This window comes from Megachile rotundata, chromosome 9, assembly GCF_050947335.1.
Source record: "Megachile rotundata isolate GNS110a chromosome 9, iyMegRotu1, whole genome shotgun sequence".
Taxonomy (NCBI): Eukaryota; Metazoa; Arthropoda; class Insecta; order Hymenoptera; family Megachilidae; genus Megachile; species Megachile rotundata.
The window spans coordinates 13,664,626-13,680,676 of NC_134991.1; the positions used below are offsets into that span (position 1 = coordinate 13,664,626).

The 16,051-nt window shown below is 35.3% G+C and overlaps 2 protein-coding genes and 1 long non-coding RNA gene across 12 annotated transcripts; 1 reads left to right on the top strand and 2 right to left on the bottom strand.

The window, feature by feature from the left end:
• Positions 1–36: 36 nt before the first annotated feature.
• On the bottom strand, positions 37–12,663 carry LOC100880233 (uncharacterized). 9 transcript variants are annotated; one of them, XM_012286524.2, is made up of 8 exons: positions 12,388–12,663; positions 9,579–9,829; positions 6,243–6,359; positions 6,052–6,176; positions 5,268–5,439; positions 4,418–4,596; positions 4,133–4,333; positions 37–3,259 (listed from the first exon to the last, which is right to left on the bottom strand). In XM_012286524.2, the coding sequence occupies exons 2-8, from the start codon at positions 9,597–9,599 to the stop codon at positions 3,025–3,027; spliced, it is 1,050 nt and encodes a 349-aa protein (XP_012141914.1). In that variant the 5' UTR covers positions 9,600–9,829; positions 12,388–12,663; the 3' UTR covers positions 37–3,024. The 9 variants fall into 9 exon arrangements, with proteins under 9 accessions (XP_012141914.1, XP_012141912.1, XP_076391530.1 ...); XM_012286522.2 differs by having other exon boundaries at positions 9,579–9,897; XM_076535415.1 differs by having other exon boundaries at positions 9,579–9,965.
• Positions 12,664–12,676: 13 nt separating this feature from the next.
• LOC143265136 (uncharacterized) lies at positions 12,677–15,057 on the top strand. Of its 2 annotated transcripts, XR_013039316.1 has the most exons (3): positions 12,677–12,879; positions 12,949–13,305; positions 14,314–15,057. It is a non-coding gene; the product is annotated as an uncharacterized LOC143265136 (long non-coding RNA). The 2 variants fall into 2 exon arrangements; XR_013039315.1 differs by lacking the exon at positions 12,677–12,879 and having other exon boundaries at positions 12,890–13,305.
• Positions 14,087–14,932, bottom strand: LOC100880117 (transmembrane protein 42). The gene is made up of 3 exons (XM_003703816.3): positions 14,762–14,932; positions 14,508–14,654; positions 14,087–14,428 (listed from the first exon to the last, which is right to left on the bottom strand). Exons 1-3 carry the CDS (start codon positions 14,930–14,932, stop codon positions 14,288–14,290), a joined length of 459 nt encoding a protein of 152 aa, XP_003703864.1. The 3' UTR covers positions 14,087–14,287.
• Positions 15,058–16,051: the final 994 nt, after the last annotated feature.

Here is a 16,051-nt window from a genome sequence, read left to right on the forward strand (position 1 = left end):
TTTCGAAAGTTACCCTAAGCGTAAATTGAAACATCGTTTTCAAAAGACGTTCTGCTGATCTTTCCTTCTTTTATTTTCACAATCAGAACCTAAACTCACGTAGCATAAGCGTCGAATAAGAAATATGAAATGTTGAATATCTTTCCCATCGAAATTGTACTTAAAATATCGTTTCTAAGATGAAAGAACATAATACAATTTGTGATTTAAGAATTTTTCTCACTTTCTCTCTCACTTTCTCTCCCTTTCTTTCTCTACAAATATATATGTACGTATATATATTCTCGTATTTAAATGGTCAAGCGTTGTGTGTATCGGTGTATATATATATTTAATTAATATAACAGCGATATGTCAGTATCCAGCAAACCTTTGAAAACAATAAGTTTATAAAAAATACTTTGTGAATTTTTAACATCATAGTTGTACTCCTTTGAATTTACAACCAGAAACGAGAGATCAATCGAAACGATTTGGATTACTGGATCTTCGAATTCTCAACATCCGCGTTATTGCTCGATTATCACCCTAACCCTCGTAAATCGAGGGACTATTGAACGTTTAAAAAGACAACAACGAATAAACACGACGCCAGTAATCAACCATTTCGATTACATTCTCGTTCAAGTTCAAACGAGTACAGCTAACACGAAGACTTTAACAATGTGTTGTTAAAATCCTTCAGGATTGAATAACGCTAGAAAGTTGAATGAAATGCTTTTTTTTACTTTTCTCATTTTTTTAATACCCTTAACTGCGCATTTTCTTCTCTACTTACTAGTTCTTTAACCTATGATATAATCGCGTGATTCTAGAAAAATAAATATTTCTATCGTGTGAATCGAGGATAATACGGTCCGATGATAAGAGGAATGAGGTTCAAGATTCGCACGTAGATTCTTTCTTTTCTCACTCATCGTGTGTGAATCGTACATACTTCGGTGCACGAAAGAATAACAACGTGTCTATCTAATCTACGACATAGTCGCATAATAATCACCATAGCCAACAATTTATAAAATCTTCTGAAATCCATTTGCAACAACGTATGCCTACAAAGTGTATACGCATACAAGTGCGCGATGCTCAGCGTTATTTCATGCACACGCACTTCCTTTTTTAATTCCTACTATTTTTTTTTGTTTAAAACACGATAACTTTAACAGTTAATATCACACTTTTTCTGACGATGACAATCGATTGTATCAATTACCCTACATTTAATTAAACTATTATTCAATTAAGTTAACACAGTGTTCAATTTTTATTACCCCTTTGCATTCGAAGGTAATTTCACTGTTTTGCAAACAGCAACTTATTAAAGTTAAATGAATTCTTTTGAGCTTATTATTCCTCTACCAATAATTTCCACTATTGTTTGTTTCACTATATTTATACATCACACGTGTCATATTATAGAATCAAAAAATGCTAATTTCAAATTATTGTTTGAAATAAAATGGTGACCTCTCGAGTGCAAAGGGTTAATTAACAGTTATGGGACACTTAAAACAGAGCACATAACAGATTTCTAAAATTTGTCTCTAAACAGATTTTTCTAAAATTCCCTTCTTTCTTAAAATTTTTCTATGCGTATGCACGAAACGCGCTCATCGACACATTTTAAATATGTTTTCGCATAATATGCTTTCTTCTGGATTAACAACTTGCGCTAAACAGCGTGGTTTCGCTACAAAATCCAACAACTGCAATGGACGGTTGCGAACAAACTTAATGGAACGACTCGAGGGAACAACTCTTCATCTTCTCGCTTTCCAATAATTTCATTCTTAAGTATTTAATAATCTAATATTAACGACGTACTTCGAATGGTCTAAATTAGCATTTCTGAATGCAAATATCGCCAACAAGCTTCGATTTGAAAAAGAAAACCAACAAGCAGTTCGTCAAAAGTTACACTAAAAACTTGCATGATTAGCTACGAATTCTGAACGTTTAATAAATGAACACGAGAAACGTTCTCTAACGACGAACTACGGTTTCAGCTAATATTATACCGTTGGGAAATGAATCTACGAGTTGAATTTGACGCGAGTAAACGAAGAGATTCGTTTGGACTTTGGACAGTTATTTCGCAGCTTTGTCGTAAATAACAACTTTCATGATACAGATTCTTTTATAAAAAAAGGACCGTTGGGTGCCGCGTGGTAATTTTCTACTCAGACCCTGATGTATTGGCAGAAATTTGATTTCATTATATGAACAAATGTTGGACTAATTAAATATTGTTAGAAGGTGTTTCTAGAGTTGGTCATTGGTGAACTACAATTTTTGTCTGAGAAGGTTCCCTAAATTGAGTAATATCTATGTGATAGACATAACTTGTCTACCTTGTCTTGATATTTTTAAAAATTTAGAAATTTGACGACTTCAATTGTTAACTATTTGCAGATGTAAAAGTTGGGATTAGAAATTTGCAAGTCACTCTAATAAATCATATTTTGAAACATACTTTCTCTGTGGTATCTAATTCCAATTATTTTCGCAATCTCACAAAGATTCCCACGTAAGCAATAACATAGTCCCCACGGTCTGAGCAGAAAACACCCAACGCGTTAATTAACGAGAATCCTAGAACCATACGTAAGATTGTCGATGATTGTAGCGCACATTAAAATTATACGCGTGGTACCAATCTCCAAAATTCCCTTTAGCGTCCAAAAACTTATCAATTCTTATAATACTCAAGCATTCGTTAAAATTCGATCTCGTTTCCAAGCGAAAAAGAAAATGTGCCTTGTGCAGTTCCTCGCGTGACATCTCATAATTTGCAAACGCATTATTGCAACAACCTCTCATTTTACATCGTTAACAAATATAACTATCGACCCGTAAAAGCAGAAACCACCGTTGTGCTTTAGTCTTGTCAAACGTTCGCGAAATTTGCAACAGTTTATTCTTGCGAGTGTCTTTGGAAAGTTACAATTCGCCAAAGTTTCTTTTCGCGTCGTTCGTTCGAAATTATTCGGGCAGAGCGGAGAACGAACGGAAGTTCCGCAGATGCTACGTCGTCGTCGAAGGAGTTTCTGGAGAGATCGGTAGCTGAGGTGTTTGTCTGGAAGCTCTCCTTGGCCAACGTTGTGGAGAAACTGGCGGTGTTGGCCTTGGTGTGTTCGGAGCGGATCCGGCTGTTAGACGCCAGTTACTTCCGGACATGCCGGATCTACCCATGGATGAAAGACTCGTGCTGCTACTGCTGCAGGCTACTGCTGCGGACAGGTCCACCCTCGATACCGCTCTGCAAGTTTTAGATTAAACATTTTAACAAGGATTAGGCAGTGGTTCTCAAGATCATTGTTCGAGGACAACTTCTTCTTAAACATATTTCTTAAAACATTTCCCTTGAACATATCTCTTAAAACATTTCCCTTGAACACATCTCTTCAAACGTTTCCCTTGAACAGATCTCTTAAAACATTTCTCTTAAACATATCTTTTGAAACATTTCTCATGAACACATTTCTTGAAACGTTTCCCTTGAACACATCTCTTAAAACATTCCTCTTAGACACGTCCCTTGAAACATTTCTCTTAAACATATCTTTTGAAACATTTCTTTTGAACACATCTCTTCAAACATTTCCCTTGAAGACATCTCTTAAAACATTTCTCTTAAACACGTCTCTTGAAACATTTCTCTTAAACATATTTTTTGAAACATTTCCTTGAACACATCTCTTCAAACATTTCTCTTAAACACGTCTCTTGAAACGTTTCTCTTGAATACGTCTCTTGAAACGTTTCCTTTGAACACATCTCTTGAACCGTTTCTCTTGAACACGTCTCTTGAACCGTTTCTCTTAAACACATCTCTTGAAACGTTTCTCTTGAACACATCTCTTGAGACAACATTTCTCCTGAACACATCTTGAGCAGCATTTTTTTGCTCATTCCAAAACTAGACATTTGACATCATACTTGAAACTTAATTTCTTTTCTCAATGACTTAGTTATGTGAATCTAATAATTTGGAAATTTATGAGCATGCACAAACATTCAAACTTGCTAATGTAGTAATTTGAAAACTTTCCACAGTAGTTGTCCTTCGACACCCAAGTAAAGAAATGAAAGTCAACCACCTCACCATATATTCGAGCATAAAGAATAATACCTGGATGGAGGAGCAGATCCCCCGGTGTAATAATGTAAACCAGCAGGACCACTTCTTGGTCTCGCAGTAGAAAGCACACTCGATGACCTGTGCATAGCCGGCGAGGGTGGCGCAGACGGTAACATTCTCGGTGTTTGTGGTGGAGTTCGCCCAGTAGTTAAGCTGCTAGTACTACCCGTGGATGGCTTTCTTCTTGGGCTTCTGCAAACGGGAATCGAATAAAATTATCGATCTGGTTTCTTCTTCGGAGTCGTGTTAATCGGAACTGTCCAAACGTTGACAAACCTTTTGGATGGTTGCCTACAGAGTCCAGTCGGACAAGGACGGCCCATGGCACATTTTCCTTCGCACACTTCCCGTGCCAATGCCATGGTTTCGTAATTTCTCAAAGTAGTGCGACACACTTCTGCATCGGACTCGGCCAAAGCCAAGCTCGGAAATCGTTCTTTCAGTCTACGTCGTTCCTGTGTTAACGCAAAAATATTAGCTGCTGTCTTTACTTGTTTTTTAATCTTTTTATTTCTCCATTTTTAGCTCAACAATGAAACTATCAAATATGATGTTACAAGTTTTTTTATTTTAACTTGAAAAATTTGTTTTTTCATCTTTTTAATTTTAGAGTAAGTGTAGGTTTAGTGTTAATATCAACTGTGTGGTTTTTGTCAATTTTAGAAGCGATAGATGTCCTGTGTTACATTTGCAGTGTTTAAGAAATTGTATTTGACACAAAATAGGAAATATATTCGGTATCTTTTGTCGTATTATGTTAGGTGAGACACGATGCAACAAAGGGTCAATAAGTTGACCGTCATGTCACCCATGATGACGCACGAATTTAAACTTGAACTAGTCACCCATTATATGAGAACATTTTTACTTATCTAATAATAAATAATCTTATTAAATACTTGAAGACGTACGTAGCAAAAAGAGTTAAACACTGCAACAATCGATTGAGTATTATCGAAAATAAAATTAGTGTCCCTGTACATTTTTATTGGTCAAAATGGCGTTCACTTTATTCTCACTATAAAATTATCCACAAAACTAGTTCATTCAAACAACCATCATCGTCGCTAATATTAGATTTTTTCAAAGAAACAGTTTATTATTTTTAAACGATTCATTTGAATACCTCGTGCAATCGGCTAGATTCGAAATCTTTTAGCTGTTGCTGAAAACCGACGTTTGGATTGGCAATGGAACGACCTACTCTCACAACTTTAAGTGCCTCTTTCCATGAAAGATTGGTGGTACTCATAATATAGGCCACTGCTACTGTCACGCTTCTTGACATACCGGCTAAGCTGAAATCGGATATCGGTCTCTTTCAGATGTAGATCAAATTATTGATTAACAATTATAAAAACATTCATTCTTTTCGGTCGAAATGAGTAAATGTGGGTCTCAACAGATCTTCTGAAGATTACGGTTTCTTGTGAATTAGGCAATAGGAGATATTTGTTCGGTAGTGACAATTTGTTGGATACAAATACTTTTATACTTGCATATTCTTATGTCTACATTTATATATACTTATGTATTCTTATATATTTTCATATATTCTTATGCAATATGCTTATTGTATATTTTTATATACCTTTGTATGTATTTCACATTACTTATTAATATAAAGTCAGATATCAATTTTAAAACAAATTTTTTAAAAAAAATATAACATCTCTTATTCAATAATTTCGATCTTGATTGAGATGCTTCATCGGACTTATTAATAAATTAAAAGGTTTACAAATTAAAAAATGTGTGAAATTTATATAATAACAAAGATACTGTCTTTCATCCCTTTTTGATGCTGTACAGAAAGCCCACATGTACACATAAAATAAATATGTCACTAGACCCAGGAAATTGGTACAGTAAATATATTTACAGAAAAAAATTATAGAAACAGCACGTACCAATGTATTAAAACATTTCCTCCTCTCAAACGTGCAGCGTGAATAAAGTCATTGCACAAGGAAAAGTACTGGGATAAATTCTGATCCGGACTGTCTGCCGCCAATATACATAAATAATGCTTATCCTACGAACAATGTCTTCACTATTTTATGCAATCTATAATCTGACGTGTTAACTGAGTTCTACTTACGGAATGCAATTGACGAGCAGTGTCGTGGATTGCTAAAATATGTGTGATCTCGAATCGTTCTAACTGATCGGCGTCTTTACTGTCGTGATAATTGCCAACATACAGGCCTGGAAGAACCTGCAAAATATTTAACAAATTAATAGTTCCTTTTTTCTGAATCCCCAAATGTACTCAAGTTCCCAAACTTGATAAATTCTCAAATACAAAAATACCGACATTTCCAATCTTCAGAAACATCTCGAAACTCGACCCGGAATGAAACAAAAAAATTCTCAGAAAATATATTCAGTTGTTCCGAAGAATTCTTTCTTTTGTCCCCGTGAAAAATTGTGCAAAATTCAGCACAAATGTACCATGTTCTAAATATTTCCTCGCATCCAACAAACCCTCGATCTTTCCTCTACTTTCCTCAAAGTATTACACGGCGTCTTATTAAATTTATCGCGGATGTATTGTTAATTATTCGAATTACTCGGCGGATTTATTTTCTAAACGCTGCTCAGACTCGTAACAAGAGCCGACACTTAAATTCGCGTGAAGATGAGTTGATGCTTCCTATCGCAATTAGCGTGAGGAGAAAAGTCGAGCGGCACTCGAGCTGCGCGGATGTCGAGGTAACATTGAAAAAAAAAAAAAAAAAATAAAAAGGAAAAAATCGATAGAGCCAGCTTTTTGATGCAGGTGCTTCACTGTTAATCATTCATCTTTCTGGATGATCACTCGAACGTATACAACCAGGTGAGACTCGTGGTAATCGTTTAATCGATGCGGCATTCTTAAATGAGGTGTCTTTGGTGAACGCTAGAACAAAGGTACACCTCTTAACTTTTCATCGGGACCATCGATCGAAATCTCGACTTGCATCGTTGCGATATTATGCATCGTACGATGCCTCTTAACGCTGGGATATTAGAGCATCGATTTATCGAGAAATTTCTAAAGTTTCCGACAAATGGACCAGCTAATTTCCTGTAATTCCCTGACAATTTGTTATCGAACTTGTTTAACGGGCCGTGAAGAGACGGGAATGTGTGCAGGCCGAGCCTAGGGAAAATGGCGGAGGGTAGGATGGGATACTTGGAGATTTGAAAGTTTAGAATTTCTTGGAGATCTTTGGCAAATTTTTGATTGGTATATTTGGAAGTTTGGAACTTTGGGAATTTAGATATTTAGGAATTTTGGAAATTTGGAAATTTGAGGGTTGGAAATTTGAGGGGTTGGAAATTTGAGGGGTTGGAAATTTGAGAGTTTGGAAATTTGAGGGGTTGGAAATTTGAGAGTTTGGAAATTTGAGGGGTTGGAAATTTAGAGATTTGGAAATTTGAGGGTTGGAAATTTGAGAGTTTGGAAATTTGGGGGGTTGGAAATTTGAGAGTTTGGGAATTTGAGGGGTTGGAAATTTAGAGATTTGGAAATTTGAGGGTTGGAAATTTGAGAGTTTGGAAATTTGGGGGGTTGGAAATTTGAGAGTTTGGGAATTTGAGGGGTTGGAAATTTAGAGATTTGGAAATTTGAGGGTTGGAAATTTGAGAGTTTGGAAATTTGGGGGTTTGGAAATTTGAGAGTTTGGGAATTTGAGGGGTTGGAAATTTGAGAGTTTGGAAATTTGAGGGGTTGGAAATTTGAGAGTTTGGAAATTTGAGGGGTTGGAAATTTGAGAGTTTGGAAATTTGAGGGGTTGGAAATTTGAGAGTTTGGAAATTTGAGAATTTGGGAATTTGAGGGGTTGGAAATTTGAGAGTTTGGAAATTTGAGGGGTTGGAAATTTGAGAGTTTGGAAATTTGAGAATTTGAGAATTTGAGAGTTTGGGAATTTGAGAGTTTGGAAATTTGAGGGGTTGGAAATTTGAGAATTTGGGAATTTGAGAGTTTGGGAATTTGAGAGTTAGGAAATTTGAGGGGTTGGAAATTTGAGAATTTGGGAATTTGAGAGTTTGGGAATTTGAGGGGTTGGAAATTTGTGAATTTGGAAATTTGAGGGGTTGGAAATTTGAGAGTTTGGAAATCTGAAAATTTGGAAATTTGCGAGTTTGGAAATTTAGAAATTCAGAAATTTGGTGATTCCCACATTTGGAAATTTAGAAATCTTACAATTACAAAATTTAACAATTCCCAAATTTGAAATCTCAGCAATCCAAAAATGCCACAACCAGTAAATTAGAAGTTTACCAATTTAATGAATTTGAAAATTGGAAATGAAATTTAAAAATCTAAGCACCCTACTAATCGTTTAACTTAGTAATAAATACCTCGTACAGGTGTAAAGTATCGGAATCTGTTGAATTTTAATATCTGGGACAGATAAAATTAGCAACCGCGATGTAATGATCTTACAAGCTGAATATGTGGCAAGGAACAAAACAAGATGTACAAGCACGTGCATCATTAGCATCTTTGAGAAAGATATATAATGAGTAGTCTGTGGATTTCTATACAATTATACACATATCAAAACTTTCAACGATGTGATACCTCATTTGTCTCGTACAAAATGTCCGAATAAAAATACTATTAATAACCTACTTCTCTATTATTTTTTGACCTCGTTCCGAAGAAAATATACGCTGTCTAAAATCTAAAACTTTAACATACAAAATAAATGTAAATATTTAGAATCTCTATCTTCATATTTAAATTCACTTTTTCTTTATTTAGGTTGCTTTTCAAAAAGACATGCATTCACATAATAATAATACAACAAGTTAAAAACTTTGCTATTCAAGTTCTTACTTAATTAGGAATACTTTCTTTAACCCTTTCGTGATTTCATTCTTCCCGAAAAATTGATTTGCCGCAATCTTCGTGAGATCATTTTTATTTTATCCCAACTTCCTATTTTTAGAAACAGAATTATGTGGAACGCAGCTGTCGGTGCTATGAATAAGAATACTGAGTTTAAAGTAAACAAGCTGCAGGTGTTTTGATTATTTGCTATAAATAGTAAAAATACTGAAATTGTTTACGACAATAAAAATCATACAGATATAAAAATATGGGTTTAGATATAGGAACCTCGAGATATGGAAATATAGACATTTAGATATAGAGACCTAGAAATCTAAGAATATTTAAATAATACCTCTACTATCTATTCTACACCTCTGGAATATAGGTATGTAGAGAAAGTCTCTAGAGTTATCAAAGAATTAAAAGAAAATACGCCACTCAAGTGTCGGTAAACTACCACCATATTTAATAAAAATTTACAGAACTTAGAGCAAACAAATCCTACATAAACATCCCTTATAAAAAATGAATAAATTCCATATCATAGCTTTCACGAAAGAGTCAAATCGAGATAAATGCCATCCCTCGCTCGAAAAACGTGAATCTTACCTTGTTCATACCATTCCCCATGATGGCAGTTTACCGGAGCCTAGGACCCTTCAGGCTACGTCGAATAATCGTAGATACGTGATAAAACGTGGAAAGAAACTATCAGTTCAATCGCTTGCACTCGAGACGATTCGACGATTTTTTCTTATCTTTCGTCTCGCGAGTTCGCTCCCCGATGATCTTATTGTTGGACAACAGTTTCTTTTGTGGCCGTCGCGTTCCTCCTTCAGCATCATCGTTGAAGATGGATTCTATTACGAGTTCCGATTCACTTGATTAACCTTCGTGCGTGCTTTCCGTATATCTTCGTGCCAGCATCCTCGATATTCAAATTTTTAACCAATGATTAGAAAATCACCAACGAAACGTGTCTCAAGCAACGGAACACTGTCACAGGAGAGAACCCTCGTTCCACATTTTTATCCTCCGCCCGCATTCGTTTATCAATTATGCAGGCAAAGATAAAAAAATATGGGACTGTTTGTGCCATAAATCTCGTTTGTCGACGAAGATCGAACAGATTGTCACGAAAGTCTTTTCGAGTCTAACATAGCATGTGCGTTTCTATAAACTTTTTTTTCCACCGGGACCTATCTATGCGAGCATTAGCTTTTCACTTTTGCACGTTTATTCCACCACGATGCGTTAGAACGACACGATTCCGAACAATCGCGATTTCGTGGAAGTTTTTTCGTTTTATCGACAAATTCTTTGAAAGCACTTATCAAAAATTAATACCCAGGTACATAATTAAGGTTGTATCGCTTTAGTATCTTAATACTCGACTGCAGATCGTATCGTTAGTGACTCTGTTATTATAAAATGGAAGATCTTTTCCCTCGAATCTTTGTATCGCTTTCTATGTAATTATCTCTGCTTTATTCATTTAAATTATACGAATTAACAAGGGCTGTTTACGACTTCTTTTATATTTTCATCCCTCGATAAATCCTTTTATTAATATTACTTACACATTAGTATATAAAAATAGAAAGGAAGATCTTGTAAATTCATGAAGCAATAAATAATTAAAAATTACCAGCCAACCCTCTCTACAGAATATTTTACACTGACTACATGAAACTTCCCTTCCATACAATTTATTTAATTCGAAATTTTTAAAAGTTCGCCACGATATTATTTAAAAAGTCTTTAAGTCTATCAAGGGTGAGCTTCCATTAGTAAAAAGAAACTTCCCCGAATCAATAAAGTTGATTGTATTTTCATTTATTTATCATATTTGTTAATGTACTAAGTTTCGTGTTTGCCTGTCGATACGGTCACCTTAAGCGAACTAAACAGGTGAATTATTAATAGGTTTTTTTTCGATCGACACGATCATCCGTGTTGATATTACGATCTTGATATTTCGTCGACAGAACAAGTGAAACAGAATAGCGGGATACAGGCAAACTCATCAGCGCAACGATCAAGTTATCACTCTGAATGAAAGCCGAGCAATTTGAGGGAAAGCTTTTGTTTCGTTTCACTCGAAGAGGAACAAACCTATATTTTCTGCCTGATTTTTCTCCGGACGATTTAAATGCACGTATAGAAAGGGTAGGCCTCTATAGAAAGAATGAAATGCGGCTAAAGGGTACAATCGTTACTTCGCCCACGGCGATAAATTAAAAAAGTTTTCACGTCTTTGATTTTCTACACCGAGCATTAGTTGGACAGATGCCAAATAGAAAATCGAAACTGGTCTTGCGTGTATTAATGTTGGCAAAATGCATCTTCAACGAGATAATAATTCACGTTACGATCGACGAGATGTTGACGAAATAAATTCGGAGATACGAAATCGAGCGACTTTTCTCATCGCGATGACCCAGATGGCTTGTTTAGATTTAAATGTCCACTTCTATATTTTTGTAAATTTTATTTAATGCATTCGTAAAGAAACTATTCTGTGTTAAATGTGATGTACAATTTTTTGTGTGAACCGTAATCATAATTGTGCAGACCAAGTTCAAAGTTCTGACTCATTGATGCTTATATACTAAAATATAATAAATTAAGAAAATTTAGAAAACATTACAGAAATATTAAATATAAAAATGGTGATAAAATATGGACATTACAAATATATAAAATATAAAAAATTTGAAAACAGAAATTCTCAAAGGGTCGCGAGTTGATCCTGGGTGGGTCGCGATAAATACTGTCTGTCAAAGGGCTGTTCCCTCTGAATAACAATAGCAACAAACTACGACAAAAAATGCAATGACTTCTAAAGTCGAATTTCTCTCATATTATGATTTACATGAAATATTTTTATGTAACCCTTTTTTCTGAAGATAACACATCGGAAAATGATCATTTTCAAAAGTCTGTTTCGACAATTTAGGAAGATCACAATTTTTGTAATTAAAGGTATTAAAAACACCAATTGTAATATTTCCTTTTGTACCATAAATTATCTCATTATCCGATCGATTTAAAACCTGGCGCAATTAGCAAACATACTGATCGCCCTGATTAACGTACTTTAACATTTCGTGCGTAACAAAAACAGTTTCCTCCCTGTTTTCCTCGTTCGTGCGTTAATAAATTTCACAGTTGAATTCGTTCGAACAACGCGGGAATACCGCATAAGTCCCACGGGTGCGGGATCAATTAAAATTGACTACCGGTATTTACTTTAGTCGAACACCTCCCCGGTTCAATTCCGACTTATGGCTTCGTGAATTGATTGTGCGGACCTGCACGGTTCGAGGCAACTTTTTATTCAGCTGAAGCGAGAAAACAAATCAAAGATCGTTCCTAAGAAACTGATTGATCGAATGAAAATTATGATCCACTCTACCTGTCGACACTTTTCACCGTGAATGCACCTTTTCTAATTAACACGCTTGTGTTAACACGCGCGCACGACAGATAAGCTAATTGCGAGGCAAGACACGGGTAACACGAACCGCGTAAAAGCACAGGCTCGTTATCCCGTACCATTTGATATTCGACTGGATCGGCGAGAGGGTGCGCCGTATGAAAACTGTCCCGTTGTCTCGGTTGCGAGAAGCATTGCCAGAATCTAGGGGCACTAGCTTGTGGTGGGGGAAGCGTAGAGTGGAGGGGGAACGGGCGAGGAGTGGGGGTACGCAAGGCGCGTGCACGGGACAAGTCGTAAGGAGCACGACTCGTTGAATAGCGGTTCTAGCAAAAAAGGCTTGCGATAAATCCATGAGAATGCTCGAAACATTTTGTTAATTCAAACCTGACAACTAATTGTCATCTGTTACTGAATTGCACTCGATTTAAGCTTACAATTCCGATGAGAAAACGTGTTTCATTATGAACGGTGAGTGAACAAGCATGAATCAAGTGCCATACTTTGACGAACGAAGTGATCGAATGAAATGTTTTTAAGATTGAACGCTGGAGATTTGTACGTTTGAATAATGCGGAGTAATGATTCATGTGATCTAATAAGAAAATTATCATATTCTTGTCTCTGGAGGATGGTGTTAACCGATAGACGGCAGCGTCGAGAATGACGCTACTGCGCAGTCGCCGCTCGATAAAGCCATCCTCTTGCTCCTCTTTCGTGTTTCGCTTCTTCTCTAATACCGTCCTCCTCAGTTGCATGGTACACCTATGAACCACGACCCTGCCCCACAAACTGAAAACCTGGTTGACTGAAACTTCGTGGCCAGCTCTGTACACATATACTTTTTTAAACTGGGGTACACTGTCTATGTAACACGGTGCTAGCAACCCTGGACTAGTAAGATACTTCGTTACTAACCTAAGTTAACGTATTGTATAAAAACACGTAGCGCATGTACAGTTTCAACAAATAAGCATTTACTGTTTATCGATTCAGATAATGATTTAGGCAATAATGAAATAAATATTTCAATACTGGAGATACATCCTGTGCGAATGTTTATGGGTAATCTATACACTTGTGCTTGGCTGTAACCTCTCAATGGTAAGATAAAGTAAAACGAAATCTCGATATATGGCACTGGACGAGATTATAGCAGGAAACGGTCCATGTGAATGGAATTTCATCTATGCAGCGCATGTTTGGGCAAACATTCAATTATCTGCCGCTGAAAATTTGAATATTTATTAAATTAGAATTCCTACATACCTAAATCCTTTAATCTCTTTTGACAATTTGAAAATTTGAATCTCTCTGTAGAATGAGTGCTTGTAACAGAATTGGAATATCTGATTTCGTTAATTAAAGTACAACAATTATATATATTCAATGAAGCACAGAAAAAATGTTATTGAAAAACTTTGAGAGGATCTTGGATGTAATCCAACCAAAAAGCGAAGTATTTATATAGTCCATATGTAGAAGGAAATAGGGCGGAAGAATCTTCTATTCTTTTTTTCCTCGCGTTTCTTATCCGCTGCTATTACAAGTGCGGAGATCCACTTTACTCACTAAAACAAGTGCTACTTCAGATATTTTTTTCACTGCTGGTTTCTCTGTCGTTTCTTTCGCATCTTCCATTGCTTTCTGTGAATGGGCCAGAGGGAAATAATGAGAGTTAAAAACAATAAATTTATTGTTCTTCAAATACTACTTTACAATTTAAATAATTAATACTAGAATGAAATACAACTAATTAACTCTATATTATAAACAAATTTTTTATGATTTTCAAAATAACAATGAAAAAAATAGAATTAAAAGTTTACTTATTTAATTCACTACATACTAAAATAAATATCGTCTAAAAGATCTTTAATTATTCTTCCTTTGGTTTTTCCACAGTCTCCTGTTTAGATGGATTGTGACAGACTAGCAATAAGCCCAGAATAACGAAAGATATACCACACCACCAAGTGAGAGACGTGGATTCATTGAAGATCAAAGAACCGACTAATGCCTTTAATTAAAAATGAAGTATAATTGAATTAATCGACTGTATCTTATGGGTTTACTGTATCGATAAAAAAGGAAATTACCGAACAAACGTAGCTCGTAGCGGCGCTGGCGATTGTACATGGTAAAGAAGATCCGCTGGCATTCAGCGCTTTCACGAAAAATGTGCAGCCGACAGTGTTGCTTGTTACCATCAATATTAACAGCACTGTTTTAAACAGCAACCCAAGCTTATCAAGAAGAAAGAAATAAACATTTCATGAACAGATTCGTACAAAGAAAATGATATATTTTCTATATGAGAAACAGTTAAATTTAGAAAAGTTACATCACTTACTAAAGAATCCATTTCAACGTTACTTGTAAATTTACCAAACAGACTTCCGGTAGTTGCAAAAATTCCACTGACAACTGCCAAATGAATTTTTCTTTCTTGCTGTTTTCCTGTGACACATGTTGTCTGATCTTTCAACAACGGAGAAGAATCTGTTGACGCTTTACGTTTCATCAATTAAACACTGTATACTTTTATAATAGTAAATCGAACAACAAGAAATTTTGTCAACTTATCAACTTTATCGATGTTGAAGTGAAATCTGTAATAATATTGTAAATAAAGTATAATATTCTATACTATGTTCGTAATAAGAATTTCTGTCCATGGCGGGAGTTTTGAAATAATTATGTGAATTTAATTACTTCGCTAAAATACGTAAAAAAATTTCTCCTAATGTTATATGGATTCAATTTCTTTCTAAATGCATTTAGAATAATAGTTTCTAATATTCTATAGCTGCATTTTCTCTTTATATTTCTCTTTATAATTTTTTCCTTTTTATTTTACCTTTCGAAGAAAATACAAGAATAAAACAAAATACAACTTTTTATTGGTTCTAAGGAAACTTCTTTAAATTACAGTAAATTATAGATGGTTACAATAGGTGCAATTTAAAAACTAAGTGACTGCGAAAATTGGCCTCATATCTAAATCGCGTGACAAACGAATAGGAATATTTGCAACAATTATGTGCCATAAATAATCGAAGGTGAACATAAATTATATAATTTCTGAATTTTTGCATCATTGTGTAGGCGAATATGTAAAAAAAATCATATGTCGAAAAAAGTTTCGATTGATCACAGAATTACATTTGCACGCAATGTATATTCTAAAAGATGACATCGATATCTTTTCGCGACGAATTTATAAATAAAAATTCCATTAATATTAGTTACAAAAAAAATTAATGGAATATAGATTTTTTGCTGTTGCATTCTAAACATATGCTTATTCAAGTTCATTAGTTTAATTTTCGTGATTCGTAAGTTGTATACACACTGTAAATCTATGAACAAATATTTCATACGAGATAAAGTTTGTGCACGAGGTGTGCGCGTGGAGACAGGTCAAGTATAAGAGTAATTCGAAAAAAAGCGAAGTTAGCGCGGCAGTGAAGGGCAACGCGCGAATGATTTTCTACAGGTAGTTTAAAAATGGCGACTGACAGGTACGCGTTTCCTCGCGTGCACGGCGCCGCGACGAGACCAGAAGCGACGTGATTCTGGTGAAATTAAAAGCAAGGGTTTCGTTCGGCTAGCTCTGATTCAATATTATTCAGTGAGACCG